This window comes from Herpailurus yagouaroundi, unplaced genomic scaffold (genome assembly GCF_014898765.1).
Source record: "Herpailurus yagouaroundi ecotype Mexico unplaced genomic scaffold, PumYag 161, whole genome shotgun sequence".
In the NCBI taxonomy this organism is placed as follows: domain Eukaryota; kingdom Metazoa; phylum Chordata; class Mammalia; order Carnivora; family Felidae; genus Herpailurus; species Herpailurus yagouaroundi.
The window spans coordinates 1,404,063-1,429,318 of record NW_024412402.1 but is presented as its reverse complement, the minus strand read 5'-3'; the positions used below and the strand labels follow the sequence as shown (position 1 = coordinate 1,429,318).

Genomic DNA, 25,256 nt, shown 5'->3' with positions numbered 1-25,256 from the left:
TATATGAAATTTAAAAGATTTAAATTTTAAAAATATAAATCGTTTTTTGTGATTACAGTGGTCCTTTGAACTTTTCCATATACAGGTTAAATTTCCACCTGATATATACTATAAAATTTTCACTCATAGACCTATTGAAGATCTGTGTGCTAATAGCCCTAGAGATTATACAAAACTTCCAGCAAAATATACATCTCATATTAAAAGTGATAATCTTCAGGAAGAGGATCATCGTGGCTGGTATCGTCGTATAGAGAACAATGGCTGGAGGCTTGTCTCTGATACAGTAAGAAAATAAAAATATTAATAATTTTGAATCTTACATATTTAGGAACTCTTTTGTCTTTTTGAAAAATAATTTTAAAATAATAAATCTTGGTAATTTAACTGATAAAACCTGATGATGGTAAATACTCAGAGGTTACTAATAATACTTCAAGATGAACAGTGTATCTTTTTTTTCTTTACATTTGCTTATATTTCTAGTAATCAGCTTTGATCTAGGCCATATTTAGATACTGTTTGGAACTCAGCAGTTTAGTATCTTTATAACAAAGCAAATTGGAAAATGTTGTTGACTCTATTAATCCTTGGACTAGAGGTGGGAATTTTTTTTTTTTTTTTTTAGTGTTTATTTATTTTGAGAGAGAGAGAGAGGGCATGAGCAGGGGGAGGGGCAGAGAGAGGGAGAGAGAGAACCCCAACCAGGCTCCACCTTGTCAGCACAGAGCCCAACACAGTCCGATCCCACGAACCATGAGATCATGCATGACCTGAGCGGAAATCAAGAGTCAATCACTTAACTGACTGAGCCACCCAGGCACCCCTAGAGGTGGGAATTCTTAAGAAAAAGATGACATTTTCTCTTACAGAGCTTGTAACAACAGATACTGGTGGAAAATCATCTGGATTGTCATGGTGTTTGGAACTTTAACATGTCGTCATATTAATTGAATGGAATGATTTTAAATATACATAGTTCTTAATACGTATATGTGATGTAGGGACTTTTCCATAGACACCCATGTTTTACCTCCTCTTTTTGTGGGGATAATTTCTACCTAAGCATGTTTGGTTAGGTTAACATGATCAGGTTCTATAGCTCTAGATGTCTGTTTATATGGCCTCATATCTTCATTCAAATTTTTAATCTCTGGTGTGTAGATTATAGAATGTAGTATATTAAATATACTAAGAATGAAAAGTGAACATGATCGAGTTGTGTATTCACACACTTATTCAACAAATTTTATTGCATACCAAACATATGTCAGGCATTGTACTAGATGCTAGGGATACAATGGTAGATAAAATAGTCCCTTCTCTCAAGTAGTTTGCCTTTTAATTTGGGAGAGACTTAAGTAAAAAAGAGTTTTTCAGTACAGTGTAGTAAATACGTGCTTTAATAGAGACAAATACGTAGTGCTGTGGGGGATAGAAAATTCTCCTCCTTGTTTTTTAATATGCGGTGAAGGAGAGGCAATGAATTGGAAGGAGGAAAAATAGGCAACCAGTTAGGATAGCATGTCATACAGGAAACCACAAACTCTTGGGACAAAATGATGAGACTTCCCTGTTCTTGGAGGGTACCTGTCCTCCCTGAGAATTAGAGTCTTCAAACGTCAACAGCACTGAGAGTAGGTGAGTTTGTTCTTACGAGTAAAGAGTTTGTTCTTATGAAAAACAAAAACAGTATTGGAGTATGTCTTTTCATTTACCCATTCAACGAATAGTTATTAAGTACCTCAGTATGCTAGTGCTTTGTTAGTCTTTCTGTGACATGTGCCTCTGAAAGCTCAATGCGCTATTCACCTGTGGCATAGGAAATACCTTAGAGGAGGTGTATTCTCTCCTCTGTTTCTCTCTTGGCATATTCCTACTGAACACACAGAACTTTTGACTGTAGCCAAATTACCTCACAATCAGTATTTCAACACTTTGTATATTCATTTTCCATTTCTCAACAGTTTTGGGTGTCTCCTGAAAACGTAGAGGTGGGAGACAAAAAAGAAAGCGAATTCCATTTCTCTAAACTGAAGAGAAGGCAAGATATGGAAAAGAAAAGAAAAATTAGAAAAATAGAATGGATGAGGAAAATGTAAGTTGATGAAATAGACTTACTAAATATATACTGTTTTAAGTTCTTCTTAAAAAAATGGTATCACTACAAAAAGAACTGCATGTTATTTTTAAAAAGAAAATGTAAGATTATGTTTTAAACAATATTTAGATAAGCAAACACTTAACAAATGCCTGCTATCTGTGAGACGCTGTTACTCTCTGAGATATAAATAGAAAAAAGACATGCCTTTGATCCCAAGGAAATTACAGTCTATAGGAATATCAGATATGAAAATAAGGATTTACTCTTACATATCAGGTAACTTGTATTTGGCCCTCCAGATCCACTCTGTACCCTTCTCAACCCTTCTTTCTGTCCTAAGACACTGACCTAAATGGATTATGCTAAAAGTCATTCTGCACCTTTCTAACAAATGTTTAAAGCAAGCCGAAAAATCAGATTGTTTACACGTTTACTTCACTGCATACCCAGAACAAATCCCCACAATATTTAAAGGAATACAACCACTTCAGTATCCCAAATCATATACAATTCACAATGTCTACCATATAGCATTCAGTTACCAAGCGTGAAAAAAACCAGGAAAATAGATCCCATTTAAGAAGAAAAATCAATTAGTAGCAACAGACCCACCAAAATATCTTTTGAAGATGAAGGTGAAAGAAACTTTTTGGACAGATAAAAGCTGAATTCTCTTATTCTGAGCAGACCAGCACTACAAGAAATTTTTCTGGCAGGAAAAAAAACGGTTCTAGGTCGAAACCTGGATCCATGAAGAGCACCAAAAGTGGTAATTAGTAAGTAAATATAAACAACTTTTATTCTTACTACTTAAATCTCTTTAAAAGATAATTAACTATGGAACTGTACACTTAAAGATAGATTAGATGATAAATTTTGTGTTACATGTTTTTTACTGAACTTTTTAAAGATAGGTATTAGAGTTGTAAAGGAATGAATTAATATTGATATTACCAATCAAGTTGCACTTTAATTTTTGATCCCACAATTATATTCCTTTTTCTCTCATATTGAAAATCTGCATTTCAAGCAAAATATAATTGCTTATTTTCCTGACATTACAATTAAATTGTTCAAAAAAACCCCAATATAATACCATTATATGATGCAATTAATCACTGAATAAAATTTTTAAAAATTTAAGTTTTTAAAGTTTTTTTTACTATTTAAAGCAGAAACACCAAGAGTATGTTGTGACGTTTGTAAACTTAGAACAGTGCAAAAGTAAAATGTAGGATAATGATGCCATAAAGGTTGGGAGAGATGAGATGGAAGTGTACTGCTAGAAGGTCCTGAGTGTGCATATGAAGTAGTATAATAGTGCTTAAAGGTAGACTGTGGTTGTTAAAGATGTATATTACAAACCCCAAAGCAACCATAAAATCAACAAGAACAAAGACGTAAATATAAGAATGTAACGATGGAAATAAAATAGCATCATAAAAAACAATCAGTCCAAAAGAAGGGCGAACAAAGAGGGAAGGAAAGAATGGAGAGGACAAAGAGAAAGCAAATAGCATGATATAGACTGAAATCAATCCTATCAATGATAATTTTAACTGCAAGTGGTCTGGGCACCCCAAATAAAGGCAGAGTTTGACAGACTGGATAAGAAAACTATACACAAGGACAGAACAGTCCTAAATACTTGTTTCCTAATAGCAGAGCTTCGAAGTACATGAAACAAAAACTAATAGTACCGAAAGGAGAAATAGGCAAATCCAAAATTATAATCAGAGATTTCAAAGCCCTTTCATGAGTGATTGGTAGAACAAGTGGACAGTAACTTAGTAAGGCTAGAGAAGACTTGAGCAAAACTGGACATAATTGGCATCGATAGAGCACTGTACCCCGCATGAGCACTGAATATTCTTTTCTAGTGCTGGTGAAAAATCCCACCAAGATACATTATATTCTAGGTCATAAAACAACCACAAATTTGAAAAAATTAAAATCATACAGAGGATGTTATCTGATCACAATAGAATTACAAAGTAATTAAAAACATAAAAATGAATTAAAAGTAATAAATCAATAAAAAAATTAAAAACAGTAATAACGGGCGCCTGGGTGGCGCAGTCGGTTAAGCGTCCGACTTCAGCCAGGTCACGATCTCGCGGTCCGTGAGTTCGAGCCCCGCGTCGGGCTCTGGGCTGATGGCTCAGAGCCTGGAGCCTGTTTCCGATTCTGTGTCTCCCTCTCTCTCTGCCCCTCCCCCATTCATGCTCTGTCTCCCTCTGTCCCAAAAATAAATAAAACAACAACAACAACAAAAAAAAAAAACGTTGAAAAAAAAAACAAAACAGTAATAACAGAAAATTTTCTGGAAAACGTCCAACTATTTAGATATTAAACAGCATACCTCTATGTAATCTATGAGTGCAAGAAGTCACAAGGGAAATTTGAAAATATTTTTGATTTAATGGAAATGAAAATACAACAAAAGTTGGAGGATGCAGCTAAAGCAGTACTTACAGAGAATTTTTACTTAAGAGAATTAAATACTTATATTTAAAAAGAAAGATCTCAGGGCACCAGTGTGGCTCAGTTGGTTAAGCATCTAACTTTGGCTCAGGTCATGATCTCATGGTTCACAGGTTCGAGCCCTGCATCAGGCTCTGTGCTGACAGCTCAGAGCCTGGAGCCTGCTTCAGATTCTGTGTCTCCCTCTCTCTCTGCCCCTCCCCTCCTGTGCTCTATCTCTCTGTCTCTCAAAAATAAATATTTTTTAAAAATCTCAAATCAATAATCTAAGCTTCCAACATAAGAACCAGAAAAGAAGAGCAAGTCAAACCCGAAGCAAGTAGAAGAAAGAAATGATAACAGTAGAAAGCAGTAACATTGCAAACAGAAAATCATCAGCAAAAATGAAGGAAATCAAAACTTGGGTTTTTTTTGAAAAGAGCAATACAGTTTATAAACCTCTAAATAAAAATTTGAAAAGAGAAATAAACACATGTAATTCAGAAACATCAGAAATAAAAAGGATGTTTAATCCTATAGGCATTAAAGCAATATAGATGTATTATGAATAATTTAATGCAAACAAATTTGAAAAATTAGGTGAAAGAAAATTCATTGAGAGGCATAAACCAAAACTCACTCACTCAAAAAAAAAAAAAAGCATAAATAGGTCCTGCTATTAAATTGAATTTTTAGTTGATAGAAATCCCACAAAGAAAACTCCAGGCACAGATAGACTTCCTGGTGAATTCTAAGAAGCATTTAATAGAGTACAATTTTATACAATATTTCCAGAAATAGGAGGGAATATGTCCCAAAAATATCTATAAAGTATTACCTGAGACTTAAGACTTATAAAAAAAGATATCATAAGAAAATAACAACCAGTATCACTGAAGAACATATATATAGGATAGTAAACATCATAAATGGAGTTTGAGGAATACACAGTTGGTTTAACATTTGGAAATCAGTCATTGTTATTTATCATACTAACAGACTTACAAAGAAAATTGGATATGACCATCTCAATAGATGCAGAAAAACTACTACAAAAATCCAACAACCATTCATTATGAACACTCTTATCAAACTAGGAATATAAGAGAACCTCCTCAACCCGATAAAGGAAAATCTACAAAAATCCTACAACTAACATTATACTTAGTGGTGAAAGACTGAATGCTTTATCTCTAAGATGAAGAACAAGGCAAGGATGTCTGCTCTCACCACTTCTTTACAACACTGGACCGAAGGTCCTAGTCCATGCAGTAAAGCAAGATAGAGGGAGGGGGAAGACACTGAGATTGGAAAAGAAGATCTGAAAGAGTCTTTATCCACAGTTGACATGATTGACTGGGCACACAATCCTAAGGAACCTACCAAAAAGCTACTGGAATTAATAAGTGAGTTTATCAGGGTTGTGAGATACAGAAACCAACTGTACTGCCATATTCCAGCAAGAAACATTGGGAAATTGAAGTTTTAAAAAATAACATTTACAGTAGCATAAGGAAATATGAAACACCTAAGAGAAAAAAAATCTGTATGACTTGTACACTAAAAACTGCAAAACATTGCTAAGAGAACTTAAAGAAGACCTAAATAAATGACGAGATATATGGTGGTCGTAGATCAGAAGACTATTGTTAAGATGTCCATTGTCTCCAAATTGATACGTGCATTCAATGCAGTAACAGTCAAAAGTTCCAGCGGGTTTTTTGGGGAAATTGACAAGTTGATTTGAAAATTTATATGGAAACGCAAAGGAGCTAGACTAGCCAAAACAATTTGGAAAAATAAAATTTAGAGAACTTTTACTACTTGATTCTAAGACTTACTACAAAGCTACTATACTCAAGACATTGTGGTATCAGCATAAAGATATATAGATTAATGGGACATAGCTGAGAAAACTTACCAATATACATGTGTATCTCACACAGGTGCCAATGCAATATAATTGGAAAACAATATTCTTTTCAACAAATTGCATATTAAAATCAGAAAAATGAAACGTGATTTTTATCTCACACCATTTATATGAAGTTTTGTATCTGGTGAGAGATCATAGATATAAATATAAATGCCCAAACCATAAAATATCTACAGGTAAGCAAAGGAGAAAATCTTAGTGACCTTGGTTCTGGCAAAATATTTTATTTTTTATTTTTACTTATTTTTTATTTTTTCCTATTTTAAGTTTTTTACTGAGGCATAATCTGTATACAATAAAATACACAGATTCTAAGGATAATTAGATGAGTTTTGTCAATTGAATACTTCCATATAACCACCACTCAAACTAAAATTTAGAACATTCCTACCAACATCAAGTCTCATTACAGTTACCCTCACACTCTCACCCTTATTCCATTTTATATCGACAAGCAGTTCATGATAAAATAAAATACAACAATATTTAAATTTTGTGTGTCAAATAGTATAACAGCCCCACATGAGTCAAAGCATGTTAACATCTTTAGAAGAAATTAATTAAAAACTCAAATATGAAAAACCTATTTATCTAGGACAATGGAAGCATCACTCTATTAATAAAGTTATATTAATATGTGGAAGACAATATATCCTTATATTTTAGCACATCTTGAAGGAAGAGGTACATTGAGACCCAATATTTACTAACAAAAAAAATTCAGGTATTTTCTTTGGGCTGTGTGTACATTTGAGTTCTCCTAATACCTCTCTTATTTTATGATGGGCAGTTTATTTACACTGACTCTAGTTAAAGGTTTGGTGTTTTGGTTTTTTTTTGGTTTTTTTTTTTTTTTTTTGTTTGGTTTGGTTTGATTTGTTTTTGTTTTTTTATAATATAATTTGTTGTCAAATTGGTTTCCATACAACACCCAGTGCTCATCCCAGCAGGTGCCCTCCTCAGTGCCCATCACCCACTTTCCCCTCCCTCCCACCCCTATGTACCCTCAGTTTGTTCTCAGTATTTAAGAGTCTCTTATGGTTTGCCTCCTTCCTTCTCTGTAACATTTCCCCCCCTTTCCCCTCCCCTCTGGTCTTCTGTTAATTTCTCAGGATCCACATATGAGTGAGAACATATGGTGTCTGTCTTTCTCTGCCTGACTTTCCTTAGCATAATACCCTGCAGTTCCATCCACGTTGCTGAAAGTGGCCAGATTTCATTTTTTCTCATTTTCAAGTAGTATTCCATTGTATATATAAAACACATCTTTATCCATTCGTCAGTTGACGGACATTTAGGCTCTTTCTATAATTTGGCTACTGTTGAAAGTGCTGCTATAAACATTGGGGCACAGGTGCCCCTTTGCATCGGCACTCCTGCATCCCTTGGGTAAATTCCTAGCAGTGTTATTGCTGGGTCAAAGGGGAGCTCTATTCTTAATTTTTTGAAGAACCTGCACACTGTTTCCCAGAGCGGCTGCTCCAGTTTGCATTCCCACCAACAGTGCAAGAGGGTTCCCATTTCTCCACATCCTCTCCAGCATCTATAGTGTCCTGATTTGTTCATTTTAGCCACTCTGACTGGCGTGAGGTGGTATGTCAGTGTGGTTTTTGATTTCTATTTCCTTGATGAGGAGTGACATTGAGCATTTTTTCATGTGTCTGTTAGCCATCTGGATGTCTGCTTTGGATAAGTGTCTATTCATGTCTTCTTCCCATGTCTTCACTGGATTATTTGTTTTTCGAGGGTGGAGTTTGGTGAGTTCTTGCATACTAGCCCTTTATCCAATATGTCACTTGGCAGATATCTTTTCCCATTCCGTTGGTTGCCTTTTAGTTTTGTTGATTGTTTCCTTTGCAGTGCAGAAGCTTTTTATCTTGATGAGGTCCTGATAGTTCATCTTTGCTTTTAATTCCCTTGCCTTTGGAGATGTGTCAAGTAAAAAATGGCTGCAGCTGAGGACAGGGAGTGAATTTTAAGCAGACTCCACACTCAGCACGGAGCCCCACATGGGACTTGGTCCCATGACCCTAGGATCATGACCTGAGCTGAAACTGAGTCCTCTGCTTAACTGACTGAGCCACCCAGGCGCCCCAGTGGGGAGAAACAGAATTCTTGATGAGCTCTGTGGTGGCTGTTTTTACAGATGAGATGACAGCGGGGAAAGCGGTGATGGGATTGGTTCCTTTAGCTCACAGGAATAGTGGAACTTTGAAATGGTGGCGGTCAGCTGGTGACACAGACTGCAGCTAAGTTCCTTTAATTCAGCAAATCCACACAGCCCCTGGCCCCTGGTACGCTGCTGTTGACCTGACCCATGTTCTTTCCCATCCCAAGCAGTAAACAAAAAGAGAAGCAATTGGCATTGGCACGGAAAGAAGAGGTTGTGCCTTTACATCTTACTCTCAGGGCTGTCAGCTCTCCTGCTGTTCCCCCCCCCCCCCCCCGGGGCTTGCACATCCCCGTCCACACAGACCATCGTGCCTCTCCATTACTTTGGTGACCTTATACTAATCAGATGCAGTGAGCAGAAAATAAGTCCCCAGATGACTTAATAAGACAGATGCACACCAGAAGGAGAGAGATACATTTTGCACAATGTTAAGGGTTTGCGGCATAACTAAAGCTAATGGACATTTGGGTAAGACATCCTTTCTGAAGTGAGAGACAAGTTGCACTACCTTGTACCGTCCACCTTGAAGGCACACAGCACTTAGAGGGGCTCCCTGGATTTAGGGGGTAAAATATGCCCCATTGGGGCATGCTGCTCCAACCCATATTAGAGGTAACCTAAGGAGGCTGCCAGGCTCTAGCGGGACATGGTGTTCTTACAAACATGGTAGCAGGTCCACGGTGTGGTCAAGCTGCCCCACCACTTCCCCTTGATGGCCAAGCAGTCCTGCCAGTATTGGAAATGTCTGTGAGAGACTGTGAACTTGTGTATGGAGTCTCCCAAGAGTTTTAATAAGAGGATCTCAGCACAGAGGGTTTAGGAGAAAGGTAGTGCCCTCTTCTGCCTACAACTGTGTTACATTTGAAAATCAATTCTGGCTCTGCTACTGGGCCCTGGTAGAGACTGGATGCTTGGCAGTGGGATTCCAGGTGCCCTGTGACTATGAACTGACCTGGGCTTTATCTAATCCAATGAACCATAAAACTGAGAGTGAACAGCATCATCTCAGAATGAAATGGATGCAGGATAGAAAAGAATGGGTCTGAGAAGGTCCAGAGAGCTCTGTAAGCTGTATGAGCCAGTGCCCAGGTTCCTTCAGCACTGCTTATGTTCACTGGCTCTGCTTCATGTCCATGCCTTTGGCTTCGTAGGGAGTCCCCTGTGACGAGCTAACAGAGAGAGACTACATTAGGTCTCATTCCCCATGGATCTGCGCAGGATTCTGGCAACATCCAAATGTGGATGGTCACTAGATTACAACCCCTCAATAGGCCCGGAAAATGGCCAAGGGTATCCTCCTAGTGAGCCCAACTGGTTTTACACTTCATGTAGGAAGGTGAAATAGCTTGAGACAGGGATCTTATTGACTGTGGGCAGTGGCTAATAACTTCTCACATAATTGGGTACTTGGAATTAAATTGGAAAAGTGGTGATTGGGTGTGGGGACATGTGTACTCAAAATGGGCATAGAGTATACTTGTGTCCTTGTGAATGCCCTCCAAAGGGTTTATGAAGCAGAAAGCCGTAAGTATTCAGATGGACAAGATGATCCATCCCATGGATGTCGTTTTTTTCACCTGGTTGCTCACTGGAGCCGTGTACAAAGTGGTCATGGGTATCAAGATCAAGGCTCCAGATAGACTCATAAACATGGTCTTTTCCTCACGGAGTCTGTTCTGGCTCTATAGTCACAGCTAACTGTACAGCGAAGGCCGTTGCCTTGCCTCCAGCAATGGGATGTGCTGGCTGCCTGGCGGCAGGCTGATGATATTGGACCCTTCCCATATAGAGGTGGCATCCCTTTATATGCACAGTGATAAATATTCTGGATGTGTATTTTCTTTCTCAGCTTGCGTTACTTCTGTCAGCAATACCATGTATTATAGAAGCCTTATCCATCATCATTTTATTCCATACAACGTTGCCTCTACCCAGGGGGCCCATTTGCAGCAAAAGAAGTGTGGTAATAGGCTGAGAACAACAAAATACACTCACCATATGTGCCATCGCTTAGAAACAGCTGGCTTTGACAGAATGGCAGTGTGATTTGCTGAAGATCAGGCCAAGCACCAGCAGACACACACCTGGTAATAAGTCGTTGCACATGGATGCTAATCTGTCTTATTTCTTTTTTTCTTTCCTCTGCTTATTTACTCTCAAAACAGTCCTCATCCATAAGTGAGCTCTGTTTTTCTTTTCTTTTTTTTTAATTTTTTTTAATGTTTATTTTTGAGAGAGAGAGACAGAACATGAGCGGGGGAGGGGCAGAACGAGAGGGAGACACAGAATCCAAAGCAGGCTCCAGGCTCTGAGCTATCAGCCCAGAGCCCGACAACGGGGTTCAAACTTGAGAATTGCAAGATTATGACCTGGGCCGAAGTCAGATGCTTACCCGACTGAGCCACCCGGGTGCCCTTGAGCTCTGTTTTTCTAATTACATGGACATTCCCAGCTCAGATTCAACAGGTCTTAAGCTGAATTTCTTACATTCCTCATCATAAAAGTTGTTTCTTTTCAGCATTCCTCTCGCCCTCGGTTTATGACACCATCATTTGTTTACCCAGTCATCCAAGCCAGAAAAGTAGAGGTTATGCTTGACTTCTTACCTTTCATCAGCCCCCATGTGTAATCTGTCATAAAGTCCTGTTCTACCTCCAAAGAATCTCCCAAAACTGACATTTTTCTCCCTTCCTGTGGCATCTTCTCATTGTTCTCCTCTCTCCTGCATCTGCAGAGTCCTTCTGATTGGTGTCTTCCTCTCTAATCTTCTCCCCATCCCTGCAGAAATACTGAAGTGATGTTTCCAAAGCACAAATCACCTCCTTACCTGAGACATGCCAGGGACTCACCCTTAGCTATCCCCACGTGATGCTCCCTCTCCCTAGGTTGCTCTTCTCTGGCTCAGTTACATGGCAACAAGATCTTCATCTTTGTTACTTGGCTCACATACCTCCTTAGCTAGGAGATGCCTTCCCTGACTTAGTTAGGCACGGGCACTTTTTTTGGCATGCCCTCATAGATGTCTTACATACTCATTTGTCACACTTCTGCAAATATCTGTATGTTTGTCTGCCGCCTCCATTAGGATCTCCAAAAGGACAGCTTCATTAGACCTAGTAGATGCTTAATGAATATGTGTTGCTTCTTGAATGAGTCAGTGAGTGAGTGAGTGAGTGAGTGAATCCTTATAACTGGATGTTGTAGTGTTTCCTTTTTGTAAGGTTGCAGGGGATGGAGAAGAAATGTTCAAGGGATTAAGCCCTGTTTTGGGCTCTGTGCTGACAGCACAGAGCCTGCTTGGAATTCTCTCTCTCCCTCTCTCTCTGTCTCTGTCCCTCTCCGCTGGTGCTTGCGTACTTTTTCCTTCTCCCTCCCACTCTCTCTCAAAATAAGTAAATATTTAAAAAAACCACTTCAGTTCTTACTAGGTATTTTGCATTTTAACTTCTTTCCCTGTTGGTATATTCAGAAAAAATATTTTTGTAATGTTTTCTCTCTTTCAGTTTTCTATCATAGAAAGAGTAGATCATTTAAAACTGGATATATTGCAACATTACCTGTACAGCCAAAGTTTATATTGTTGTTTTAAATATCACTCATTTATTATAAGACAAGGTATGATTGTTATAAGGTAGTGTTCATTCTGGTCACTATTGTTTGTATTCTACTTGCTAGTCTTTTGTTTGATTACTATTATAGCCCACTTAAGTATAAATAGTGACTAATATTTGAAGAGTTTAAAACAGAATTAAATTATTGGAATAAGTATTATAATTCTCTTTAAAACAAATCACCTTTCTATATATCCTTGATGAGAGCAAAAATAGGTAACTGAACTGTCATAAATCACTGTTGTCAAAGGAAAAACAAATATCGTCCAGGTTTCTAAATCTAATGTCGTGTATATTTGCAAAGGTAAATTGTGGAGGAAGTCATAAAAAATGTGCTCACTCTTAGCCTTCCAGAAGTTTCTGCTTTCTAAATTCATTTTTGTTGTGGCATGAACACTAGTTCATAAACCTAGGCCATCCATTGGGTACCATCATTCATTCATTCATTCATTCATTCGGTACCTACTTTTTTTGAGTGCCTATTATGTTCAGGGAATTTGGGTAGAAGAATGCAGGCTCGAGAAAGGAATCCCACCTCTGTACACAGTGCTTTGCAAATGGCGGTGGCAGAAAAGTTGTGAATTCATACTTTCTTAGAATTTGTGCTCTTACTAATCAATATAAATCAAGAGGCATGTTCCTGCTTTTATCAAATTAGCTCCCATGGATCATTATCTATTTAAAGTTTGAGAAAGCAGAAAGTTCATGAGGGCAGAGACATATCTTGTCACTGCCCTACCCCTTGCCATCCAGGAGTTGGTAAGTCTTCTTTTGTTGAATGCTTACTATGTGCTAGTCATCATTCTGAATGCTTTATAGGGACTTAACCTCTCAACAATGCTAAGAAGAGGGGTGTTGTGATTACCATTTTAAGGTAATCTGAGGCCCAGAAAGACTAGGTTATTTGGCAAAAGTCATAGAGCTAGTAAATCACAGAAGCAAGACTCAAAGCCAGATAGTTGGATATCGGAGTCCTACCTAGCTCTGCACTCCCACCATGCCACTTCCTAATCCATGTTGACTTAATAAGTGAAAACAATTTCAGAGTAAGTTCACTTTAAAAATGGAATACAAATGTAGATCTTAAAATGAAAAACCAAAAGAAAAATGCACCTTTCTAATATTTTTTGTGAGGAATGCTAACTTGTCTCTACGCACTCAGTTCACGTTTTCTGGATGCATTCATTCATGTGCTCAGGCTACCATAAGACAGAACAGTGCTGCCCAAGAAGTCTGGACTTGGAGTCGAATTCAAACACTGGCTCTGGCATCTATTTACTATGCACATGATCTTGAAGAATTTAACTTCTCCAGCTTTTGACTTCCTCATCCATAAAATGGAAATAAAAATAGCTGTCACAAACGGCTTTGTCTTTTTAAAGTGAATTAAACACGATGATGTATGAAAAGTACCTGACACAAAAAAAGATGTTACCATCTTGTCTTCCCTTTGCCTCTCCCTCCCTTTCTCTTTCCTCCTCCCCTCCCCTTTCCTCTTCTTACCCACCATTAGCCATGTGACCTCATCAAAGTCAGTCAACTCTTCCAGGACTTAATTTCTCTCCTATAAGACAAGAGGACTAGTTATTTGGTTCCCAAGATCCTTTGACTCTATAATCCTATGATCCAGTGATTTAATAACTTGCTTTTTCGTTATATCATAACAGCCCAATGTACTGAGGGGTGGGTTTTGAAATGAGGCCTCACCGTTTAGTGCGGTTGGCTAAGTTGTTTTGTTTCATTTTTTCCCAAACATCCTATCACACAGAACCTGGTCTGAATGTATTTGAGTTAAATAGGGTGAGAACTTGGTTTAAATATGTAAATAGTTTTGCAATAACAACACATCTGTTAGCTGCGTCTACTAGTAATCACCTGTCTGACAAGGTTTATATCTCCCTTCCCTTCCCCTGTTTAGGTACTATACAGGAAGCCTAGAGGCCAGGTCAACAAATGCTAAAACTCTAGGTTTAATCCACACAGCAACGAAGGGGCTAATGAGAGCTGTCGAAATCGGTGGAATAGATTCGGTGATGGAATGGGAGGTGGATGAAGTGCTCAACTGGACAAACACGCTGAACTTTGATGAGTAAATACATGCTGCTTTTGTTGGGGAGCAGGGCAGGCCTCATATATTTTTCTGTTTCCCACTCCCGTGTTGAATCTTGGACCCACAAATGTAATATTTACTTAAAAAAAGAGTATTGTCGGGCGCCTGGGTGGCGCAGCTGGTTAAGCGGCCGACTTCAGCCAGGTCACGATCTCGTGGTCCGGGAGTTCGAGCCCCGCGTCGGGCTCCGGGCTGATGGCTCAGAGCCTGGAGCCTGTTTCCGATTCTGTGTCTCCCTCTCTCTCTGCCCCTCCCCCGTTCATGCTCTGTCTCTCTCTGTCCCAAAAATAAATAAACATTGAAAAAAAAAAAAAAAAGTGAAGGGATGGAAAAGCATTTATTAAAAAAAAAAAGTATTGTCTAGAAAAAAGAAGAAATCAAGGAAGAATATTTAAAAAGATGATGTAAAAGTAGAAAAAGAAAATTAGACTTAGGTGTTCTTTTTTTTTTTTTTTTTTATGTTTATTTTTGAGAGAGAAAGAGAGTGTGAGAGGGGGAGGTGCAGAGGGAGAGAGGGACACAGGATCCAAAGCAGGCTCTGCTCTAACTACAGACAGCCTGATGCCGGGCTCGAGCTTGCAAACCACGAGATCGTGACGTGAGCCAGAGTCGGAAGCTTAACCAACTGAGCCACCCACTCACCCCTAGGTGTTCTTTTTTTTAGTTGAAGTGTAGTCAACTTACAATGTTATATGAGTTTTAGGTCTATAACATAGTGATTCAGCAATTCTATAGATAGCTCGGTGCTCGCCACATGAAGTGCACTCCCCATCTGTCACAACTTTATTACAACATTATTAACTGTATTCCCGATGCTGTACTTTTCACATCTGTGACTTACTTATTTTGTAACTCGAAGTGTGTACCTCATGATCCCCTTTATCTATTTCACCCATCCCTCCACCCACCTCCCCTTTGACAACCACTAGTTCTATTTTTTGTTTATTCATTTATTTTTTTTCTTAGATACCACACAAAGTGAAATCTTATGGTACTTGTCTTTCTCCATGTAACTTATTTCACCTAGCACTATATCTTCTAGGTTCCTCCATATTTTCACATATGTCAAGATCTCATTCTTTCTTTATGGCTGAGTAATATTCCACTAAATATCCATTCATCCATCAGTGGACACTTGGGTTGCTTCCATTTTGTGGCTACTGTAAATAATGTTGCAGTAAACATATATATCTTTACAAATCCCTATTTTTTTTTCTTTTGGTAAATACCCAGTAGTGAAATTACTGGATCAAATGGTATTTCTATTTTTAATTTTTAGGAACATCTGTAATATTTTCCACTGTAGTGCACCAATTTACATTCCCATCAACAGTGCATGAGGGTTTCCTTTTCTCCACATCCTCACCAATGGTTACTGTTTCTTGTCTTTTTGATTCTAGGCACTTTGACAAGTAGAGGGTGATATCTCATTGTGGGTTTAATTTGCCTTTGCCTGATGATTAGTGATGTTGAGCATCTTCATAAATTTGTTGGCCATCTGTATGTCTTCTTTGAAAAAAAAATGTTTATTCGTGTGTCTTCTGCCCATTTTGAATTCTTTGTTTTTTGTGTGTTTGTTGAGTTGTTAAGCTCTTTATATGTTTTGGATATTAACCCCCTATTGAATATTTCATCTGTAAATATCTCCCATTCAGTAGGTTGTCTTTTCATTTTGTTTACAGTTTACTTTGCTTTGTAAAAACTTTTTATTTTGGTGTAATCCCAGTAGTTTATTTTTGGTTTTGTGTTCTTTGCCTGAGGAGACATAGCTAGAAAAATGTTTGTAAGGCCAATATTGAGAAATAACTGCCTACATTTTTTTTTTCCTAGGAGATTTATGGTTTTAGGTCTCACATTTAGGTCTGTAATCATTTTGAGTTTATTTTTCTGTGTGGTTTGAGAAAGTAGTCCAGCTTCGTTCTTTTGCATGTAGCTGTCCAGTTTAACCAGCGCTATTTATTGAAGAGAATATTGTATATTCTTGCCTCCTTTGTCATAGACTACTTGATCATATAAGCATGGATTTATTTCTGGCTCTGTATCCTATTCCACTGATTTACATGTCTGTTTTTGTGCCAGTACCAAACTGTTTTAATTACTATAGCTTTGTGTAGTGTATTTTGAGATCTCGGATTGTGATACCTCCAGCTTTGTTCTTTTTCAAGATTGCTTTGGCTATTTGGGGTCTTTTGTGTTTCCATATGACTTGTAGGATTATATGGTTTGTTCTGTGAGTAATGCTCTTGGTATTTTGATAGGGATTGCAATTAAATCTGTATATTGCTTTGGGTAGTATGAACATTTTAGCAACATTAATCTTCTAAAGTGCTAGCACAGTATATCTTTCTCTTTGTGTTGTGTTCATTTGCTTTCATCTGTGTCTTACTGTTTTCAGAGTATGGGTCTTTCACCACCTTGGTTAAGTTTTTTCCTAGGTATTTTATTCTTTTTGGTGCAGTTGTACATGGAATTGTTTTCTTAATTTTTCTTTCTGCTACTTCATTATTAGTGCTTAGAAATGCAACAGATTTCTGTATTATATTAATTTTGCATTCTGCAACTTTGCTAAACTCATTTATGAGTTCTAATAGCTTTTTGGTGGCGTCCTTCAGGTTTTCTATATATAGTATCATGTCAACTGCAAATAGTGACAGTTTTACTTCTTCCTTACCAATTTAGATGCCTTTTATTTCTTGTTTTGTTGTTGTGGCTAGGACTTCCAGTACTATGTTCAATACAAGTGGTGAGTAGACGTTCTTGCCTTGTTCCTGATTTTGGAAGAAAGGCTCTCAGTTTTTCACCGTTGTGAGCTACGGGTTTTTCCTATGTAGCCTTTATTATATTGAGGTATATTCCCTCTAAACCCACTTGTTTGAGAGTTGTTTTGGTTTTTTTAAATCATGAATGATGTTGTATTTTGTCAGATGTTTTTTTTCCCGTCTATTGAGAGGATCATATGTTTTTTCTTCTTCTTGTTAACATGATGTATCATATTGATTTGCAGCTCCTGAGCCCCTTTTGCATCCCTAGACTAAATCCCACTTGCTTGTGGTGAATTAATCTTTCAGTGTATTATTGAATTCACTTTGTTAATATTTTGTTGAGGATTTTTGCATCTATGTTATCAGGTCAATTAGCCCACAGTTTCGTTTGGTTTTGTGTTTCTGTCATGTCTGACTGGTTCTGGTATCAGGGTGATACTGGCCTCACAGAATGAATTTGGAAGTTTTCCTTTCTCTTCTATTTTTTGGAACATTTGAGAAGAATAGGTATTAACTTTTCTTTAAATGTTTGGTAGGGGCACCTGGGTGGCTCAGTCGGTCAAGCGTCTGACTTCAGCTCAGGTCATGATCTCAGGTTTGTGGGTTCAAGCCCTGTGTCTGGCTCTGTGCTGACAGCTCAGAGCCTGAAGCCTGCTTCAAATTCTGTGTCTCCCTCTGTCTCTGCCCCTCCCCTGCTCTGACTCTGTCTCTCTCTCTCTCCAAAAATAAATAAGCATTAAAAAAATTTTAAATGTTTGGGAGAATTCACATATGAAGCCGTATAGTCATGGACTTTTGTTTGTTGAGAGGTTTTTGATTACTGATTAATTTTCATTACTAGTAATTGACGTGTTCAAATTTTACTATTTCTTCCTCATTCACTTTTAGAACATTGTATGTTTCTAGGAATGTATCCATTTCTTCCAGATTGTCCAACTTGTTGGCATATAATTTTACATGACATTCCCTTATAATCTTTTGTATTTTGGGCATCTGCTGTAATTTCTCCTTCATTTCTGATTTTATTCTCTTTTTTTCTTGATGAGTCTAAAGGTTTATCAGTTTTGTTGATCTTTTCAGAGAACTACCTCTTGGTTCCATTGATCCTTTCTATTTTTCTTTTAGTGTCTATGTTATTTATTTCCTCTCTAATCTTTATTATTTTTTCCTCTTACTAGCTTTGGGCTTAGTTTGTTCTTTTTTTTTTTTTTTTTTTTTTTTGGTTCCTTAAGTGTAAGCTAGCTTGTTTGTTTGAGGTTTTTCTTGTCTCTTGAGTTAGGCCTGCATTACTATAAACTTGCCTCTTAGAACAGCCTTTGCTGCATCCCACTGATTTTGGACTGTTGTGCTTTCATTTTCATTTGTTTCCGTGTATTTCTTATTTCCTCCCTGATTTCTTGGTTGACCCATTGGCTATTTAGTAGTATGTTGTTTAGCTTCCATGTGTTTGTGATTTTTTTTCAGTTTTTTTTTAACTGATTTCTAGTTTCATACTGTTGTGGTCAGAAAAGATGCTTGATGTGATTTCAGTCTTTGTAAATTTATTAACACTTGTTTTCTGGCCTGGCTTTGTGGTCTAACATTTGATCTGTCTTGGAGAATGTCCTTTGTGCATGTACTTGAAAAGAATACATATTCTGCATTTGGATGGAATTTTCTCTAGACATCTGTTAGCTTCATCTGGTCTAATATGTCGTTCAGAGCCACTGTTTTCTTATTGATTTTCCGTGTGGGCAGTCTGTCCACTGACATAGATGTGGTGTTAAAATCCCCTAGTATTATTATATAATTGTCTGTTTCTCCCTTCATATCTGTTAACATTTGCGAGGTGCCTCTGTGTTGGGTGCAGAGATATTTACAATGGTTATATCATCTTGTTGGATTGATCCCTTCATCATTGTGTAATGCCATTCTTTGTCCCTTGTTTCTTTGTTTTAAAGTCTATCTTGTCTGATATAAATATTGCTACCCTGGCTTTTTTTCTGCTTCCATTTGCATTATTCCATGCCTTCACTTTCAGTCTATATGTGTCTTTAGTTTGAAGTGATTTCTTATAGGCAGCATATAGGTCTTGTGTTTTAATCCATTTCCTCGCCCTTTGTCTTTTGATTGGAATGTTTAGTCAGTTTTCATTTAAAGTACTTGTTCATAGGTAAACACTTATTGCCATTTTGTTAATTTTTTTCTGCTCATTTTTGTAGTTCTTTTCTGTTCTTTTCTTGTTCTCTTGCTTTCTTTTGTATAGTTTGATGGCTTTCTCTAGTGCTGTGCTACAGTATTCTAACTTTTTGTATTGAGCCCTGGACAACAAAAGTTTCCCAGGAATCCAGCATGATAATTTGGGAATATTTCATTAACATTACTGAGCTCAAGCTACTGATTATCTCAGGCAAGACCAAACTTGCAAAGACCTTCCACTACTAATGGCAGATGTCAGGTGTAAGTACCTTTTCCACAGCATATTCATGGTCTTCACAGTCTTCTCTTTGTTAGATCTTTGTAGTCATTTAGATGTTCGTAGCTGTCTTAATGACACCTTGTTTGTTGAGAATTTCAGAGTCTGACATTTCCCTTCAGGAAAATTTGTAGCCACTGAAATCTGTGGACAGTTTTCAATAGAGCATTAGAATGACATAAATGTGTTGAACATTGATGTTGAATGGTACAAGCCAGTCCCTTCCCAAAAGGCTTGTGTGCCAGTCCCTGGTATGACAGCTGGACCCTCCACTGGGAACCGTCATGTGCGTCTTATGATGCACATTATAACAGTACCAACTGAGTACAATATTGTTATTATGTACTTTAAAGAATAGGCAGAGTCAACTTAACTCCTGGACTCAGGTACACTGATGAGTACTGTTGTCCTTCTGTGGTATCCACAGATATGTTGCTGCAGGCACTTAGAATGTAAAACAGTCCTTGTTTTAGCGTCACCAACTCACCCACGGGATGGCCACAGTGACTGTTGCCAGCGTTTATCCCGCTGGACTTCAGGGTCATCTTCTCTATCAAGATGGATGTTCCTCTTCCAGGGTCTTCCTATTTTTCAAAACTGCAAGTGAATTTTGACATAACCTGTTACGTGGTCAGCTGCTGGACTAGCTTTGTCTCCTGATATTCTGTGAATCCTGTTGGTGAGAGCTCTTTGCCCATGTGTGTTATGGGTAGTCTCCATGTCTGGAGCTGCCCCTTTGATATCTAAGACGTGTAGTTATGTGGCCTTTCTAGCCAGGGACTTTTCCTGGGCCATTAAGATGTTAAGTGTAGACTTCTGAGGGATTCAGCATAGATTCCATATACACTTTGTTCTGTAAAAAAAAGTTCCAAAAATATCTTCATGGGAAAGACAGATGAGCTCTGTGATATACGCAGCATAGTAATGCTCTCATTAGATTGTTGCTTCTGTTTGTAAAACTTAGATTTCTTATCAGTTACATCTGGTATGTTCATGATGAGAAAAATATTTTTATCAATTTTTATCAATTAAATAAATTCATGTCCTAATCGCAGGTAGAACAGGGTTATCGATCAGCTTAAAGATGAGATATGTTTGTGCCCCAGAGTGTTAGGTCATAGAATAAATTGATTGAAGGTCCTTTATCTTGGTTCCTTGAAAGTGGAATGAGAACTTTCAGTATATGAACCCAAGGAAGGAGGATGATTGACCAACACCTGATAGCACTCCTATCCAAGCAACCACTGAGGATGGAATTGGCCTAAAGTTTTTTTTAAGTTTATTTATTTATTTTGAAAGAAACAGAGACAGCAAGAGCCGGGGGGGGCGGGGGGAGAGAATGAATGAATGAATCCCAAGCGGGCTCTGCACCACCAACCAGCACAAAGCCAGACACAGGGCTTGAGATCATGACCTGAGCCAAAACCAAGAAACGCACGCTCAGCTGACTGAGCCCCCCAAGCACCCTGAATTTGCCTGAATTTAAGGTCAAGCCAGATTGAATTGTCTACCAAGACATCCTGGAGGGAGTTTCCACTGCCTTCTGTTTTGTTGCACCTTTTTCATGTGACAGTAACCCAGGAGCACCCATTTAAGGCTATAAAGTTCTTGGAGCAAAGGTACCAGTAACAGGAAGGAGACAAGTTAGACACGATACTTTGTTTTAATTAAATACTCTTGGATAATATATACCTTCCTATACCAACAACAACAAAACTTCAGAAACAGCAAAACTAAAAATTCACATGGAATATATAAATACTTGAAAAATCACAGAGTTTTCTGAATTATATGATTCAGAATTCTCATTTTTGCTCTACGAGGTCCCTTTTCAGCACCTTTTGGTACCAACTCCTTACTTGATTTGTTGGGTGCAACCACCTCCTTACGTGATTTCAAGGAGGCTTGGGAAAGGGGGGTGCAGAGCCTAAGATGAAATAGGGTAAGTCTCAGGAAACCTGCCTCTTGAAAGGCATCTTTACCTCCTCTTTGTAGCTCATCAGATAGCCTTATCCGTTCTACCTCTTCCTGGGCTGCCTTGTCTACCTGTTTAGGGAACAGATGTGGCAGCCCTGAAGTTGTGCTTGATTTAAGTGTCATTGCTCATATTTACTGGGCACGACAAAGGTAGCATTATTGTCCCAGTAAGATCATAAAGCACACACTTTTCATTTCCGTTGACATGCTGAAAACCGTTAAGTCTGGCAATCCAGAGCCAAGGAGAAAGTTTGTTAGTTTGTTGTTGTTGTTTTCCCCTGACTTTTTCCCTCCCAGAGAATTTTCTGTTTGTACTTTTAATTTAGAAGTTAAGATCTTAGTATGCCCTCAACTGAGGACATGGTCTTGCAAGAAGGAAACAGGATAAAATGAGATGATGTGTGCTGGACGAGCTCAGAGGGCACGAATATGGTAGATGGTAGGCACCATTTTTATTCCTCCTCCAATTCCTTGTTCTAGGGGTTACTTTAGATACATGAGAGTTAGTTGGACATGGAAAAGTCATGAGAATTAGACATTTGCACCTGTGAATTAGTCGGCATCAGTTCAAGATTTCATAGAGAAAGTGGAATTTTAGAAGTAGTCTAACACGTACTAATGGATCAGTTGATTATTAATACATTGATTCAGTTTAATGAATGCCCATATAATGTGCTTAGGTATATTGCCAACTGGAAGGAAATTGCTACAAGCAACTCTTCAGCTAACTTCAAAAGTAGGTGATTTTGAGGGTTGCTGGAGGGGAGGTGGCTGGGGGATGGGCCAGATGGGTGATGGACGTCGAGGAGGGCACTTTTCGGGATGAGCACCGGGTGTCATATGTAAGAGGTGAATCACCAGTTTCTGCTCCTGAAGCCAAGACTACACTGGATGTTAACTAACTTGAATGTAAATTTTTAAAAAAGTAGGTGATTTTTAGTAATACTTTATGGGAAATTCTTATGAAGAAAACGATACATTCCACACACGGACATGCTTCGAAGCACCTAGCATTTCAGCACCCTACACTGTGCAGAGACACCAATGAATTTGCCAAGTCATTTGTACCTTTATGTGTAAGATTGTTATTTGGGAATAGAAGAAAATTTTGTTTTATTTAGGTTGGAAAAATGGTTTAAAGAAATGAATGCTCCCCTTAAAAAGTTGCTTCTCTCATGGTTTCCATAATTATTTTTAATGAGCAAGCTTCATTTGGCGAAATAAATGTCTCAAAATGTTAGGAGTGTTCTTGAGGCTCTATGCCGCCATTGTGCTGCCGCGGATAGCGTGTTGAGGAGGCCTAGTCTCATGTCCTAGAAATATCACTAGTCCTAACGTAGCTAATGCCTAATTGCGGTTGTTGTACATTCTGGGGGTCCGGGTTCTGTCCTGCGATCGCCAGTGAGAGGCAGTACAGCGGAGAGGTTACACTGGTGGGGTGTTGATTCAGGCTGCCAGGCTTTGATTTCTGGCCCTACAGTGTACTGGCTGCATGATCCTGGGGAAGTTACCAGCTCGGTTTCCCCTTCTCTAAAATGAGAATAACAGTGGCAGCTCTTAGGTCGTTGTGAGGTAATAAGAGATAATACATGTGAAGAGCTTAGAATGGCGCCTCGCATGTAACACATACTCCCTAAGCGTCAGCTGTCATTCGCCTTAACCTACCCACTTATTTCCGAGCCAGAGCCGCCCCCACGGTCCAAGCATCCTTCATCCCCTTCAGGCTTCTCCCAACAGCCTCCAAACTGGTAAGCAGCCAGGGTGCTCCCCTCATAATAGGTAATGATCTTTTACAGATTTAAATCAGTACAGTTAAAGCATTTGTTTAACAAAATCTTCTCTTTCAATTACCGCGTGAAGTGCTGTTTGAAAGCGCTTTATAAGATGAACTCGTTTAATTTTCAGAACAACTCAGTGAGACGAGGTTCCTGTTACAGATGAGCAAAGAGATACCAAGTTACTTGCTCAGGGTCACCCAGTCAGTTCCTGGGATGGCTGGGATTTGAACTGAGGCAGGCTAGCTTCAGAAACCATGCTCTTTAACGACGAGGACCTTCTGCAGCTTCTCCTAATTTTCCACTGCTTTTGAAATAAAACCCTGACGTCATCATGGCCTTCTGGCTCCGCCTCTGGCCTCCCTTCCACTCTTACGCCCTGCTGGCCCCCCCTCACTCCCAAACCTGCATCACCAGCCTCTCACCTGTTCCTCAGAAATGCTCTGCGGTGGTTTCCGCGCGAGGGCTTTCATGGAGTTGATGGCCTTCTAGAGAACAGCTGTAGGTAACTACCCTGACTTGACTGCAGGGATTTGTCTCTTTGATACTAAATCCCCAATAGGTAGCAAGTAGGTCCTCAATGGCAGAGGAAAGAATATGAAGGAATGACAAGTATAAAAACCGAAGCAGAGAATATAAATGCTGAGTTAAAAGAGATTACTGTGAAGAGAAGGAAAGTGATAGCATGGTCATTGGAAGGGGCATAGAATCGAGTGGTGGAGATTTGCACTATGAGCGAAGTCAGTGGAAGATGACGCGTGGTGGTTGGTGGCATGGGAGAAGAGGAGAGAATGTGTGTCATTACTCCAAGAAGCACGAGGAAATCAAATCACGAGAAGGTTTGGAACCTTTTCTCTGGAACCGTGAGCTAATAATCATGGAGCACTAGCTAAATGTCAAACTAACTAAACGCTAGTTTTTTTACATGCACCATCGCACTTAATTCTCATGATTATGAGGTACGTATGTGCTATTATTATCCCCGTTTTACAGATGAGGACATTGAGAGGCTAAGTAACTTGCCCCAAATTACACAGCTACTTAGTAGTGGATCAGACCTCAAATCCAGGTCCTGCAGAACCTTTTGTAGACCATGGACCATTATGGTAGTGAAAAGTAGGATGAACTGAGAAACTTGAGACACGTATGGTTTCAGTTAAGTAGTAGGATAGAAAAGTGCCTGCTTGAAGCAGGGTAGGAAGGGATGGGAAAAGGACCTTACGTGGCGTATAGTGAGTAGCATATTGGATGAGTCTACACCTTACATGTGACACCTTTCTAAACATTTGTCATTTCTCTCTAGGTTTCCCATTCGAGCAAGCACGGAAACGAGGATACAACTATGCAGCTATATCAGAGGAGAAATTGGGAATCCCAGAAGATACTTTAGATGGAAGTTTTTATGAAAAACCAAATTTTCCTAGACTATCACCTGATCTCACTAACGGAGTATAAAGTTCTCCGCTTTCCTGAGCGGTAGCCCTTCACACCCCGACTCCATCAGTTACTGTCAAGAGATCGTTTACTCTGACTGGAATGACTTGTGTGTTCTTGGCACAGAATCTGTCTACCTCAAGCAAATAAGGAAGCCTAAAGAGAAATAAGACATCAGACTCAAAACAATGGTCATGAAAATGTAGAAATTATTCCTTGTATTCAAAGAAACTGCAGTAATCTCACAGTCACACATAAATAAATACATTTAGGTGCAAAAAAAAAAAAACTTTGGATTTTCTTCTTGAAGCATTCTTCGGGTGTTCATGTCAGAGCTCTTTTTCCATTTAAAAAAGGAAAGGGGCACTTGGGTGGCTCAGTCTGTTAAGCGTCCAGCTTCGAGTCCGGTCATGATCTTGGGGTCAGGGAGTTGGTCAGTGAGTTCGAGCCCCACGT

General features: G+C 38.7%; 1 protein-coding gene across 10 annotated transcripts in view; it reads left to right on the top strand.

The window, feature by feature from the left end:
* Positions 1-25,205, top strand: part of CUNH11orf65 (chromosome unknown C11orf65 homolog) — a 55,650-nt gene extending 30,445 nt beyond the window's left edge. For 8 of the 10 annotated variants that reach the window (XM_040482911.1, XM_040482910.1, XM_040482908.1 and 5 more), the window contains 6 exons: positions 86-286; positions 1,968-2,098; positions 14,206-14,376; positions 22,272-22,327; positions 23,276-23,339; positions 24,670-25,204. In XM_040482911.1, coding sequence (XP_040338845.1) covers positions 86-286; positions 1,968-2,098; positions 14,206-14,376; positions 22,272-22,327; positions 23,276-23,339; positions 24,670-24,772 — 726 coding nt within the window. In that variant the 3' untranslated portion in view covers positions 24,773-25,204. Of the gene's footprint in view, positions 1-85; positions 287-1,967; positions 2,099-14,205; positions 14,377-22,271; positions 22,328-23,275; positions 23,340-24,669 lie in introns of all 10 variants that reach the window. The other 2 variants (XM_040482906.1, XM_040482905.1) reach the window with 2 other exon arrangements.
* Positions 25,206-25,256: the final 51 nt, after the last annotated feature.